The sequence below is a fragment of the Scardinius erythrophthalmus genome, assembly GCF_964197995.2.
Source record: "Scardinius erythrophthalmus genome assembly, chromosome: 2".
Lineage (NCBI taxonomy): Eukaryota > Metazoa > Chordata > Actinopteri > Cypriniformes > Leuciscidae > Scardinius > Scardinius erythrophthalmus.
This window is the reverse complement of record NC_138222.1, coordinates 43,040,718-43,056,274: the sequence shown is the minus strand read 5'-3', so window position 1 is coordinate 43,056,274 and position 15,557 is coordinate 43,040,718. Positions and strand designations below refer to the sequence as shown.

Below are 15,557 nucleotides of genomic sequence, written 5' to 3'. Positions count from 1 at the left end.
AAAGTTCCCATTCCAAGTGCCGATTCTCGGCTCATTAAGAATCGGACATAACGATCATTAAACATATCCGTTGACAAATTCGATTTCACTAATCACAGGCTTCTTGTGCATAGACAGCATTTGATGTTTTATACCTGAATTTACCCTTATTCTGATTACATTGTATATTATTATCCCCCCCCCCAACACACACCCCACACTTTTTATTTTTGTCGTTTTTTTTTCTATTTTATTTTTGTGTGCATAATTTTATAATGATTAATAGTTTCATAATTATAAATGCATGTATGTTTTTAATGGCTTTTGAGCAGCCTACAACATTGTCGAGGTAAGAAGTTCACTAGGTTTGGTATATGCAGCTCTGTGCATATATTTTATGACTGTAAACTAAATAAAAAAAGTCTTTATGGAAAATATATATAGAAATAAGTTATTGGAGACAGATAAGCATATCCTTTTTTTATTTTGGCATTTCATGTTCCTATAAAGACTATGTAAATACTAACAATAACTGGTGCTCCTATGTATGTCTGTTTTTTCATTTGTGGTAAACCTACAAACCTGAAGTCCCTTCATTCCTGTATTATCAGAGATATTTTGATTCTGGATGAATCATTTTTATCACTAGCTGATTTGTAAACCGTGTTTCAGAGAAAACACCTACTTGATCAGCCAGTTTTTATAAATCCATAATGAAAACATTAAATGTTTGATCCATTTCCACATTAACAAGCTAAATAGTTCTTGCATACTTCATATAAACTACCAAACCCACATTAGAAAAATTCTGATATACTTGCATCTTTGTTCTACATGTGCAAAAAGCACACAATTTTAGGTATACACCCTTAATATCGTAGTCATAAAATACCTCTCAAAGTCATGTTTGCAGAGCATCAGGAAAACAAAAATCCTCCAACCATGACCAGAAGGATTTGCTAAACCTTGTCAAAGTTTAGAGTCAAAACTCACAGATGAGGTCTTTTGAGTTTTGCTGCCTTTTCACAAACAAAAGACAAGTTCACAACAGACACTATGGGCGGATCGCAGGTTGCATCAGACTCAGTGCCTCATGTTCTCAGCTCCCATTCTGAGTCAACTGAAGGTATTCATTATACAGCTTCTCCTGAGCCTCGTAAAGCTTGCGAAGCTTTTTGGTCAGTCCCTTACTGAGCTCCTTCCCCTCACCATCATGTGTTGGGAAACCCTGTATATACAAAGAACAGACATACTATTAGCATTTCTGAATAGATGTAACCAAATGATTAAAAATTCATAAGGACTCATCTATCCCCTATAGACTAATAGTCACCTTGAAATAGATCCAACATACAGCAGTGTGACATAAAAGAGTGTATCTTAAGACAAAAGAAGACTGAATGGTTTGCATTACCGTTTCATCAAAGCTGGAGTACTTGTCAGTCTCTGAACGGAACATTTCATTGGGTTTAACCTTCATTTTTGCCAACTTTGCCATCTATCCAAAAAAATATACAAATAAATTAAAAACAATGGAGGACTATGGGAACATACTTTCTTAAATATAAAAATATTTAACAATAGACATGAGAGGCTTTCTACATGTTTCTACATGACAGGTGACTAAATTATGGAGTGTTTCAGGTGGTTTCTGTAATCGCTCTAATCACCTCTAGTTCTTGTTTTTTCCTGGCAGCCTCCTCTTTTTTCTTTTTCTTTTCATCTTCCATCTTGAAACATAAAACAATATAAGTATTATGCAGGACAGTAACATTAACATGTCAAATAAATGAACCAAATTAACAAAATAAGTAATATCATCTTTTAATATAACTTTTAAAAAACGGACATCACGGTTTCTACAAAAGTGTAAAGCAGCAAAACTGTTTTCAACATCATAATAAGAACAAATTTTTCTTAACCACCAAATCAGCATATTATAATGATTGCAGAAGGATCACGTGACACTGAAAATGGCTGAATAATTATCTTTGACACCACAGGATTAAATTATAGAAATATATGTAAAACAGTTACACACACACATCTCTCTCTCTCTCTGTATATATATATATATATATATGCACAAAAAAGTGCATATATATATATATATATATATATATATATATATATATATATATATATATATATATATATGCAAATCTGTGTGTGTGTGTGTGTCTATATATATATATATATATATATATATATATATATATATATATATATATATATATATATATATATATATATATATATATATATATATATATATATATATATACACATTTTATTTTAGAAACACTGTTTATTGTTTATCAATGACCATCTCAGGTGGATCATGATGGATCAGCTGAACGTGTCCAAAGCTGTAAGCATGCATACAAGATTCAAAGGAGTAATTCAAAGAAGGTACAACAATTAACCTGTGCAACTTGAGTCCTTATAATACATTCAGAAGGCCAGCATTTACACTCACAAGCTCGAAAGACCTAAATACATTTTTCATGACCTGGTTTGCATCTGATTCATTTCTTTTGTGATGCTTGATATGGAAAGAAACTTTTTTCCATTGACAGAAAAAACACACCACCTTACCCTGGTGGTGAGATAACTTTGATCTGATTAATGGCTATTTTTACTGTAATAAGGTGTACTACAAACAGTACATCACTGGCAGTACTGTATGTAAAATGAGATACAAAATCTACACCACTGAAACAGAAAATATCAAGTAGAGAGATCATAGTACATGGCCATATAGACGGATTCTGTCATTACCTTTTTCTTCTCTTCTCTTTCCTTCAGAAGAGTTTCTTTGTCCACCAGCTTCACCGATGTGGGGAGTCCTTTGAAGAGAAAAAAAAAAAAACCTTGTAATTTTCCATGACATTCAGAGTTTAAGCTAATCTCTATTTCTTTACTTTACCATCACGATCCTCCAGTCGGACACCCAGCTCAGGTAAAGTGTCATCACGCAATTGGTCACAGAGCTTCAGCAATTCTGTCACTGGAACACAAACAAATTTTCCTAATGAATTCTCTTTTCTGCATAAAAAGTACAATACGCAAATGTCTGCTGGAGGTATAGCTGCAAAAATAACCATAAAAAAAAAAAAAAAGATTATAACAAACCAAATGACTTTGTACTGTAGCAGATATTCACACTAAAATATAAATAAATAAATAAACAGCCTTACCTTTCTTCTCTCTAGAGATTTTTCTGATGTCTTCCCTGAAATCCGACAGCACTGACAAATAGGGCATGACTGTGCTCTCCAACTGAAACAGTAACCAAAAGATTAAGTCGAGTTTAATGACAGATTAGTCATTATCTTTACAATCCACAAGTAAGCATTATTAGATTGAATCTTTAATAACATGTCTTAACAAGTCTAGCTTTGTAACATTAATTAAAAAGAAAACCTTTGATGAATCAAACATGATCTGAGCGGTGTTGCTTACATCAGCATTCTGACCGTTTCCTCCAACAGGGAAGCCAATGGGCTCAGTTCCCTCAATTGCTCCAAATGTCTGTCAAAGCAGAAAACAGCTTTAGCAAGCACTTCACTGTGCATTCACAGTTTCAGTTCTGTCCCGACATCTCAGCTCAGGCAGATTTCAAGAAAGGACTAGACATTAAGGTGTAATGTAGAAAATAGGGTAAGGATTACAGAGAATACAGAAACAGTTGCATCCAGGTTTCAAGTATGTCAAAAGTCAAGCTGTTTTACAAAAAAAAAAAATTGTTGACATGTTACCTTAAGCATGTTGGTCAAGTACAGGGCAATGCTCTCCAGCAGCATGCGGTTAGGCGGCAGTTTTGCACTCCTTCTGGCAGCCATGTAGGTGTTACTCTGACCGACGAGAGCCCGCATCTCTTCCAGAGCCGAACGAGTGTCTATGTTGTCGCACAACGCCTCATGAACTGAGGTTTTCTTCTCATAGAAGCTACGCAAACACACATACACACAAATGACTATAATGATGAGTGATAACACTTTACTTTCAAGACAAAGACAATGTTAAAAAGTAAGGAAAGTATGCATCACCTTTTGTTCAGTTCAATCTCCTCAGCTTCCCATTTTTCAAATTGGCCAGTGATGTCTGTCGGGCTCCTCAGAATATCTTTAACGTTTAAGAAGAACTCCTGTGAAAACATAAAATAAGAACTGAATGAACTGTGGGATTAGTTTAAATTACACCATACTGTTCTGATATTTGATATACCGTACCGTTAAATTCTCAAAATGTAATTTATTCTTATTATTATCACAGCTGAAAATGGTTTGGCTGCTTAATATTTTTTGTGGAAACTGTGATCCATTTTTTTTTTCAGGATTCAAAAGATTTGCTTGCTAAATTTAATTAAAAAAGTAACCAGGTCAAAGTTTTTGTAAGTCACTTTTGATCAATTTATTGTGTCCTTTCTGAACAAAAGTATTTTAAAATATATATAATACAATATATAACAAAATCTTACTGAGCCCAAACTTTTGAATAATAGTGCATTTTCTGTGGTAATAAACAAAAAGCCACAGATTCTGTTGATAGAGCTTGTGTTTAATCCATCATATTCCTTTCATTCGTTTAAGTGTTTTAAAATATTTTACCATACTAAGAGTTAACATATCGAGACAATCCACAGTAATAAAAAACCCACCAGGTCCTATTACTTCAAGTGTAGCAAAGAACTTGCATGCATAAATTATTTTTTTAAAAATTGCTATTTCTAGACCATTCATAAAACAGTGTGTAACATTCCTCTCTGTACAGACACGAACAACACCCTCAGCTTTTTAATTTACTTTGTTTGAATATTTACAGCTTTTACTTCTAATTTAGGACCTCAGAATATCTATTCATCTCCAGTTTTATTTAAGCCAAACTCTGTTGAGGGAATTGCACTCTTATTGCATCACCCTCTAATAAGCCATCTTCATTTTTACTCAAGTACAGCCTATGTTGGCGCAGTGGGGTAGAGGAAAAACATGGTGTGTCTCATTAAGATCCACACCTCAAGTTCGGGTGAGGCTGGTCTAAGAAAATATAGCATGTAGGTCAGTCATAAGTAACCTTTGCATACTTCCCATGGTAATAGCTGCCTGTGTGAGTATCAGGCAAATTTGGAGCTCTGCCCATGTTATATTCCTTGGTGACAGAGTAATTGATAGAAAGAAAGAAGCGCAAGACAGAATTAATGCGCCCTGAAGGACACCTGCTATTCTCCGACCTTCTGGGTTCATGAAGGATTCTAGATTAGCCTGTTGTGGATTTATGAGGATTCTGTATGCTGATAAGTGGCAAATATTAAATTTGGGTGCCCCACACACCTTCCCTTCCTTTTTGGTTTCTCACTTACATTTATGAATTTCTCATATTGGATGGCTGACTCCATTGTGTTGTTGGAGTAATCCAACGTGTCTTTCCATGTATGCATCAGAAAGGCCAAACGAAGCTGCCTTGCTAAAAGGAAACAGAGCACAAATGCACAATGTCAAAACTTTGACATCTTATTGTAGTTTGCAGATAATTACATAGTTCGGTGATACATTTCTTGAGATAAGAAAAAAACTGTGTGCCAAGGTCTCTAATCTTTGCATTAATTAATGTTGGTTTAGTACATCTTTGAAAATTTGTTTTTCTGCAAAAACATTTTTTTTAATAACCCTTAAAATGACAAGTGGTGTATCTATCAAGCAGAAATAATTTCCATGAACCTTGAATATATGCGAGTTTGCTTAATCATTATTTTCAAAAAAGCACATTTCCAATGTCAAAATTCATGAGATTAATATCATTCTTTTGCATACTCTACTTGACCTGAACAAAACTTGCCATTTCATTTAAGAGGACGAAATGTGTGATATATACAAAGAGGCTTGTATAATGACCTTGACACAGTCATGAAGGTCTAAAGGGGTACTTTTATGTTTTTCTTGTCATATGATCTTTTTTTATTTTATTTTTTTTATAATAATCTCAAAAATAATTTTAATTTGAAAAATTAAAACATGAGGATTATTCAAATTAAAAATATTTCAATCGCATTTTTGAAACCATAAATTCAGACCACAAAAAAATCTTTGACCCATATGCAGATGTCTAAATAGATAACACAGTGATTCTAATAAACATTAATTGTAACATAATTACCTGTATGTTTGGCCAGGGCATCTTTGATTGTAATGAAGTTCTTCAGAGATTTGGACATCTTGCATCCAGCGATGGTCAGGTGACCCGTGTGCAAGAAATACCGTACCCAGTGATCATTCTCAAAGTAAGCCTATCAAACATATACAATGAAACTTGAATCCACACATACTGTTTGCAACTTTAAAGGTGTGACAAACAGGAATCCAGGACCAGGATCAAGTTCTTTACTATCGGTCTTCAGATTTACTTTTTACTAGAAAAAATTTGTTAACATGGCAGTGCTCAAAAAAAAAAAAAAAAAAAAAAAAAGTATGCAGCTTTGTGGTTGATGACAGCAAAATATTTAATAACCCCCTTATTATTTCCTCTCTATATGCTCTTGTAAAATAAGAAAAAAAGAGCAACTATTAACACTGACTATAATAACATATACATCAAACAGAAATATGTTTTAAAGTCCCCCTATGGTGAAAATCAAGCTTTTAATGTTATTTATATGTCTATGTGGTGTTTTTAATATGCTTTAAGACAAACCATGTGCAAATTCCTAAGTCAACACCATTGCTGAGTATTTTCTCCTTAAAAATGCAGTGAACCAAATGCGGTTTGAAATCGCTGGTGTCTCTGACGTCACAAACTACCTTATAACCAATCACGTCAACGAGTGGATCTCTGAGCTGGTGTGAGTGAGTGGAGGTGGGGCTAATTTGCATATTAATAGAACCACGCATACTAAATGAGGCAAGGGTTTAGAGTTACATTCAAGCTTTTTTAAGGCAAAAAAGGTTTAAAGATGTCATTTTGGTGATCAGGTGAGTTTTAAGGGATAAAACTATTGACCCCAGGGGGACTTTAATTAAAAGTCTGACAAAGACTATTATGGTAATTCCAAAGTGACATGAATGAAGCATTAATCTTTATGGAATAAATGAACTGGATTCTAATAATAGCTTTTCAGCAATGGCTACTGGACATATTCTTTATATAAGGACCTTGTAATTTTCTCACCTCAGATTGTGCCAACTCATTGTCATGATGAGGAAAACGCAAGTCAAAACCTCCTCCGTGGATATCCATAGACTCTCCCAGTATGGATCCAGCCATGGCGGAACACTCTATATGCCATCCAGGTCTCCCCTGTAACGACCCCAGCAGAATTGTAAATGTTCAGCCCAACTTGAAAGCATGGGTGATGCATTTAAACCTTTGTTGTACCATGTTAAACCTACTAAGCTGCCAAATCATCATACTCATCTATTCATTTTCTGAACTTAACAAAAGTAACATGCATTTTTGCCTGATGTGTACTTACTCACCTTTCCCCAAGGGGAATCCCAAGATGGTTCTCCAGGCTTGGAGGCCTTCCACAGCGCAAAGTCATTCTGTGACCTCTTTTCACTGAGTCTGTCTGCTGAGATACTCAAGTCTCCTGCAAAAGAAAAAAAAAGAAAAAAAGAAAAAACATTCAAGATCCAGGTGAACACTGAAGCCAACACTTTTCATGAAAAGAATTCAGAGTACAAGCAACTGCATTAGGTCCTAATGCTCTGTTATACAATAGATGATTCTGGCTCATTGCATCCACTGCTCATATTATGATTCGAGCTATAAGCATTATCTGATAACTCTGCCCTTTCGGTGAGCATCAAGGCAGTTGCTTTATGGCAATATTGCATTGCCATTCCACATCAAGTTGCCATGGAAACGATTGACAGCTGAACTGCATACATTTATTGTACTTTTCAAAGACCCATTTGCAAAAGAAAAATAAAGAGTAAATCAGTTGAAATGATGTATTGCAATTTATTCCTGTACCTTCTCCCTCTTGAAGAGCCTTCTGATCTCCAACAGCCTCTGGTACCAGTTTGGCATAAGAATGAGCAGGGCAGGCATCAAACTTTGCCGTGTCAAAATATACTGACCCATTTGACTCATATCTTGTAAGAAAAGAAAGAAAATGAATTCATAGACATTCTAGGAAAGTGTTGTTTTTTTTAAAAAGGAGCATATCATGAAATATCAAAATACTCAAACAATCTAGAAAGAAGACATCTCTAGTCTTACCCATAACCATTGTCCACAATCTTTTTGACAAATGCCACAATCTCCGGAACGTACTCACTGACCCGTGTGAGGACATCAGCAGGGAGGACCTGTCAATCAAAAACACCACAGGCTTTTGTCACTGCTCAAAGTTAACACGTTATAACTAGGGATGCACCGCTATGAAAATGTTGGCCGATAACGATAACCGATATATTGGCCAATAAATATAAACCCAAATTTTTATATAATTTTAAGAGAGAGCCTGATTACAAAAACAAAAGTCTCACCATTAAAAGCCATGTCCCAAGCAGACAATTATAATGAGAACATTATAATTTTATGTAGCTTCTATGACAGACCTCCACTGCACGTTGCACTTAACCGTATTTTCTTAAGTGATTTCAATCAGTTCAAAACCATCATGGCGAACAGTGTGCATCTGAAGTGTCTCGGCTGAAGGAAATAATCCATTATTTATCGGCTTTAATATATCAGCCAAATTTTCTTATCAGGCCGATAACATTAAAAATGAACATGTATCGGCCGACACCGACATGTTAAGCGATATATCGTGAATCGTGCTAGTTTTAACACATCAGCATGAACATCACAATATATTTTGTCTTGGTTTCCACAAAAATATTAAGCAGCACAACTGTCATATTATTGATGATAATAATAAAAAATATTTCTTGAGCAGCAAATCAGCATATGACACTGAAGACTGGAGACTTGCATCACAGGAATAAATTACATTTTAAAATATATTAAAACAGAAAATAGTTATTTTAAATTTCAATAATATCACTGTATTTACTCTATTTTTAGCAAACAAATGCAGCCTTGGTGAGCATAAGACACTGCTTTCAAAAACATTAAAAAACTCGGTTACACTTTATTTTTAGGTGACAGTTACATTGTACTTACTGAAATAAGTACTGAGAAATATTAATTAACTACATGTACTTACTATAAAGTTATGGTTAGGGTTTGGTTTAGGGTTAGTTACTTGTAATTATGCATAATTTACTGTTATTACTATATTAATTACACATAGTTACGTGTAACTACGTTACCAAAAAATCGTACTGACCCCAAACATTTGAACTATATAAATGTAAGTCATAGTTGGGTCATTTTAAAGCTATTGAATTTCCCATCAGTACTAATTCACTCACATTGAGGGCTTCCATGTCTTTATGGTACTCTCCCTCCCAGTACTTTGGCAACAAAGAGAAGATTGAGTTTTCTGTCACTTGGCTCCCAAATTGGTAGTCTAACCATTCTGACAAAAGATCCTTGGCCTCCTCCAATAAGACCTAAAAATGAGAACCATTAAAAAAAAGAAGAAGTCGGTTTAAGAATCACATTACAAATACAATTTTGACAGATGCGGCACAGAATATCATCAGCCAAATGATATGGAACAGAATGCCTCAGACATGGCCCTAATCAAACTAGGTCACATATGTGTTTTTAAAACGCTGTGCGAATCATCTACCTGTGCGTGATCCTGGAGTGAATGGCCCGCAGCGTTGCTCTGCACTGCCATCTGCAGGGGACCCAGGGCAGTGTCCACAGCTGCATCCAGCCTCTCCAGCATCTGCTTCTTATCTGGGTCAGTAGTCTCAGCAAGCTTGGCTTTAAAAGGCTAAACACAATAAAACCAAATTACATTAAAGCACAGTGATGGAGAACGAGATGAAAGCTATGCAAACATTTGTAGGAAGGCCAGTAACTAACTGTCTGGAGGGTTTGAGGTAGTCATACTTTTATTTTGTCTTCAGAGCTGCTTAAACCTCTTAAGCAAAATCATTTATTTTCATTAGTTAACAGCAGCTCTGCCAGTACTTCAGCAGTACGTATAAATCTTTATTACCTTGTTAATGTTCACTTGGAAGGTTTGTGCCACCATAAGGCAGCGCACACTGATAATAATGACTGATAATGAGTTTAGTGATAACTGGAGACAGATCTGAACTATTAGAAGAAAATTGTATTCATAATAAATTTCAACCTTTTTGACTTGAAGGCCCCCCATTGTTCAACACAATTTTCAAAATATATTGGCTAATATATTTCCTTTGGTATTCCTGCTGTAATTATAACAATGCTGCTTGTTCTCAAACTTTACATGAACAGAAACAAGGAATGTTGATATATCAAAAATAACTAACCACAATTCATTTTGTGATTAAACAAGATCCTGATTCATTGTGTTCTTCAATAAAAAAAAAAATCAAATCTTGGTTTATTTGTGATTTTAGCATTTTAATCAAGTTAGATTTAAAAAATAATAATTTTAAGTCATCGTGTGGCACCCTTGGAAGTTTGCTAAATCCTTCTGGTTAAAAACTGCTAATTTACAGAAAATAATTCAAATTTAACTGTATTTCTGACAATTTTAAATTCAGCATGAAATGATCGTTGTAACCGTCTTCTCTATTGTGACTTCTATATTGAGTGAAACGTATTCTTGAAAAAGGGAAAAAAAAATTGTAGGGCAGGACTTGATTTTGTGACTGGACTGGACTGATGAATCGTTGTTGGTTTTTTTACTGTGAACTTTTCATGTAGTGACAGGTTGCTGTAATAATCAGAGAAGAAATGTCATTGCAAGGGAGAAGGAACATTTATATTTTTGGGCGGGGGCACTTTTTAAAAGATTTATAATAAACCCTAAATATTTCATTAGTAGTATGGTCCATTTTGATATCATGTTGACTTCGGACTTTAGGTTCTCTCAGGGTCAGAAAAAACAAACCTTTTTAAGTTTCACAGAAAAGAACCCCACAAGTCTGAGTAGATCACTACTACGTTCACTTCACTGTATGAGTGATGTAGTTTTTCCCTCACCGTTCGGGCTGCTAACACATCCTGCAGGATCTGAGAGGCACTGGGCTTCTTCTCTATGTACTGCTCCAGCAAGTAGTTCTGTCGGGCTCTTTTGATGATCTGAAACCAAGAAGTCACACCGATGATCGTATATATTGAGAAAATTGCGACATTCATTTTATATGACCAAAAGAGTTAAAGAGGTTATAAAGACTCTGTAAGCACTGCTCTTACTTTGTCATCAATATCTGTGATGTTCATACAGTAGAAGACGTCATATTTGAAATAATTCTTCAGTATTCTCCGAAGTATGTCAAAAGATATGTAGGACCTGAAAGAAGAAGGACACTGAATCCTCATGAAATACAGAGAACTGATACTGTACATCAAACATGCTGCAAGGGCCTTGGATGGAAAACTTTCTGTTTTCTCTCTGTCCTTCACCAAACCATATTCAAACACAATAGTTCAAAGTGCTTTCTGATTTGGTTGACAGCCTCACATGCACACACTAACAAATCCTTAGCTCAGATTGAATGGCTGAATGTCTGTTTCAGCCTTTTCATTGACTGTTGTTCTGTCTATTGGGCTGTTTTGAACAGCTGGGGGACCCTGAAAACAAAGAAACATCTATGAATGGATGGGGAATATGTCACCTGGCATGGCCCATGTGAGACGCGTCATACACCGTTGGGCCGCAGCAGTACCACAAAACCCTGTTGCCCTTCTGTGGTACAAACACCTCCTAGAAGACATAAAACAGAATGATACTGGCATATTATTGTCAGCATCCAATATACACCTCTGGCAATAACAACAAAGAACAGAACGGACAAGAATTTGTATCTGTTCAATTTCAACCAGCAAAGATACCAATTTGCCAACCAGCAACTTTACTGATTACTCATTACTGGCAGTGCAAACAACAATGAATTCTGTAGATTTTCATGTACACTACCATTCAAAAGTTTGGGGTAAAATCTTTGTAATGTTTTTGAAACAAGTCTCTTATGCTCGCCAAGGCTTCCTGGTGAGATGGCGAAGCTAGATTTTCAGCATCATTTCTCCAATCTTCAGTGTAATATGCTGATTTGGTGTTCAAGAAACATTTCTTATTATTAGCAATGTTAAAAAAAGTTGTGCTGCTCAATATTTTTTGTGGAAACGTTACACATATTTTCAGGATTATTTGATGAACAAAGTTCATCAAAACAGCGTTTATTTAAAACAGAAGCGTTTCGTAACATTGTAAATGTCTTTACTGTCACTTTTGATCACTTTAGTGCATCCTTGCTGAATAAATACATTTCTTAAATAAAAATGTACTGTTGACCCCAAACTTTTGAAAAATGTATTGAATGGTAATATTATGCTGTAGTAAGGGAAAAGTATCGTATAAAGTTGAAGCCATGTTGTTTTATCTTTCATACCTTGGTCCGTGTGAGGCTGTTGTAAAGACGCAACTTTGAAATGTCTGTTCCTTGAGGGGGAGACCATGGTGGCTGCACCCGCTTTCCCTTTGCTGAAAAACAAGAGACACTTTTTTTTAACCAAAATGACTTTGTTTAATACAAAAATGAGTCAGAGCTATAGATTCATTTATAGTAACCAATCCCAAAACTATCCAGCAAACAACAGGTGCACTATGGGAAATAACTGTTGTTGCACACCTGCTGCAAAAGTATATGATGAGGTTTTCTTCTCATAGAAAACATAAAACACGTGTAGAAAAAGGTGACGCATTCACAAAGTGAAAATGAAACAAACAATGTGCAAACTGAACATTGCACATAGAGGAAAAGCTGTTTAAAACCACAAACACCTCAATGTGGACGAGTCGCCACCTCAACTCATTACGGTCCTGTTCAGAACAAACTTGTCTCGTTTTGACTACACTCCTTGTCAGATTCCTGTCAACACCTCAGCTTATGTATACTAACACACCAAAAAACCCTCAGACTCATGCAACACATTCTGCAGATGTCCTCAGCACAGAAACCACTAACTTGAAGTACAAAAAATGCACAATTCACAATTCAGCTACGACCTACGTTCATGCACCCTGACTATGACAGGGGGAGTTCTGTCTACTCACTGCTGCATTCTGAGGTCTGGTCATTCGTTTGGGGCTTCAGGGCGGCTATGTGTTTGTACCAGCGCAGGGCGTGGACATGCCGCTCAGGTGGAGGCCCACATAGAAGCGCAAAGGCTTCTGCATCCGCCTGCGAAGGCCCGTAGCCAGCCAGGTAACTGCGACTGCTCAAGTACTCATTCAGAGCCTCAACCCTGCGAGCATCCTCACTTATGCGCAGTAAGAAGCCATAATCAAAGGCTGGGAAAACAAAAGGGCATAGACACACATAAACACATAGAGGAGCAGACATTAGAAATGAGAAAGGGGCCCGTAGAGAATGCCTGTGATGACACATGTAATCCTTTCTAACCTCGCTCCTCTGAAACATAAAACTGTAATAATCTGATCACACACTTTTGGACAATAACACTCACAAATAAATATGTCAATTAATTGTATAATTGAAGGTAACTTCAATGACATTGTTTTGAAATTAACTGAAATTAAAATTGTTTTTGTTATTGCTAAAAGTAGTGTAAAACTATTAAAAATCCTTTCGCTAATTGAAATAAAGCTAAAGTTAAAAAAATGTAAAAAAAAATAAAATAAAAATAGATGAAAAACTTAAATGAAAATGAGAAATGTTGCCTTGGCAACTAACTGAAATGAAATAACTAAGTTAAAGTACTAAAATTACAAAAATTTAACTGAAATAAAAATAGATATTTTTTAAATCATAATAATAAAAATGACAAAAGCCCATAACTAAATCAATAAAACTTAAACAAAAAATAAACTGTGAAAACATAAGAAATAAAAGCTAACTCAAAATAGCACAAATATAATAGTATATAAATAATGCTACAATAACACTGATTAAGATACTGTTGTGAAAAAAAAATACATGACAAAATTCTGCGGAATGAGTGCAACGTGGGAAAGAGCAAAACAGTTATATAGATTATTATGAATCTTTTCTTTATTAAATTAAAAACACTTATGAAACAGTTGAGGATGAATAAATCGGACTTATTTGCATGCGTGTCTGTGTATGTTCTGAAAAAAGATTCTTATCTGATGAACTCTGATAATGATCTCATTATTTTGTAACAGGCTGCATTTCTTTCACAAAAATGCCCACGATCACAGAATAATTAATGTAACTTAAACGTCAAGGAACCGGAAGAGGTAAATTCCATTCGACTCCCACCTCTAGTTAAATATGAAATTGTTTCACTCCTTATGTGTCATATATGTGTTCCACTATTTCGGCTGTCTGATTTCATCTTAGCTGTCAAAGCAATATTCAGACACGGCGCTAATAAAACAATATGACAGACAGTGAAACAGCAATAGGAGAGACTCTGGGATGTTGCCACATATAACATTACATGTTTATGTTAAGAGCAGTAAGATAGTAGAATAAATAGTGGGACAAATCTTGTAACAGCTGCAGGTTTGAATAGAACCAACATTAATGAATCACTTTAAACAGGTCTAACAGAACGAGCACGCATTAATGTTCAGTAGCATACATCATGCCTGTTACATCGCAAGAAAAGTGAAATAAGTAAATAGAGAAATATTACCTATATCTCCCGTGCTTGCCATTTTCCTGTATCTGATGCAACAATAACGTGTCCGGAAAACACAATGAAACACAGGACATAAACGAAATCAATGCTGGTTTACGAATCTCTAGATTATTTACACGGCTCTCGTTGCGTGATTTATAATATACAGATCAGATGCTCTTGCTCTCCTACGGCGATTATGCGATTACAGCATACTACTTCCGGGCAAATATTAAAGCTCTTTCCGTTTCAAAATAAAAGTTTCATGTCAAAATATTTAACAGTATTACTAATTAAAGTAATTTTAAATAATTGCTTACATTAAAAAAATAAACAAAATTTTAAATATTAAGTGTAAGCATTAATCTAGCCATATTCGATTTAAATGTTTTATTGCTGGGGTGAATATAGTATAGGCCTGCCTACACGATCTCAAACATGTTTAAAGACCGTGTAGTTTTCAGTTTATTTACATTTTGTCTTAAGTTATTCGATTAGATTGTTGTCACCTCTCCTTTTCTTTCTTTCTCTTTTATTTTTTCCTCCCGGAATTTTGTAACACAGACCGCTAGGGGGAATCCAAGTATTAACTCAGGAGGGTGAGTAAATCATGACAGCATTTCCATTTTGGGTGAAATATCCCTTTAAAACGGGAAAGTTTTATAAAATTACAAATAAATTAATAGAATAAGCGTGTAACCTGTCTGCTTACGACATTAGCCTACTAGCAAATAAATATGATCCTATCTGACCAGATTAATAAAACATTAAAATAAATCACCAGTGTCACATATTTATTATTATTATTATTATTATTATTAACAGCAGCTTCTTCACTTAAGTTTGTGAATTTGTATGGAAGAGAATAGGCCTACTTGTTTGTGACGTGTGTG

General features: G+C 35.1%; 1 protein-coding gene across 2 annotated transcripts; it reads right to left on the bottom strand.

Annotated features, from left to right (window-relative positions):
• Positions 1–237: 237 nt before the first annotated feature.
• cars1 (cysteinyl-tRNA synthetase 1) lies at positions 238–14,891 on the bottom strand. 2 transcript variants are annotated; one of them, XM_081354672.1, is made up of 23 exons: positions 14,680–14,891; positions 13,112–13,348; positions 12,447–12,538; positions 11,673–11,761; positions 11,251–11,347; positions 11,038–11,136; positions 9,683–9,832; positions 9,360–9,500; positions 8,200–8,288; positions 7,951–8,072; positions 7,452–7,564; positions 7,144–7,272; positions 6,136–6,265; positions 5,342–5,445; positions 4,032–4,129; positions 3,741–3,930; positions 3,445–3,513; positions 3,180–3,261; positions 2,909–2,989; positions 2,761–2,828; positions 1,650–1,709; positions 1,394–1,477; positions 238–1,207 (listed from the first exon to the last, which is right to left on the bottom strand). In XM_081354672.1, exons 1-23 carry the CDS (start codon positions 14,699–14,701, stop codon positions 1,079–1,081), a joined length of 2,475 nt encoding a protein of 824 aa, XP_081210798.1. In that variant the 5' UTR covers positions 14,702–14,891; the 3' UTR covers positions 238–1,078. The 2 variants fall into 2 exon arrangements, with proteins under 2 accessions (XP_081210798.1, XP_081210799.1); XM_081354673.1 differs by lacking the exon at positions 13,112–13,348 and having other exon boundaries at positions 14,680–14,887.
• Between the last annotated feature and the right edge of the window lie 666 nt (positions 14,892–15,557).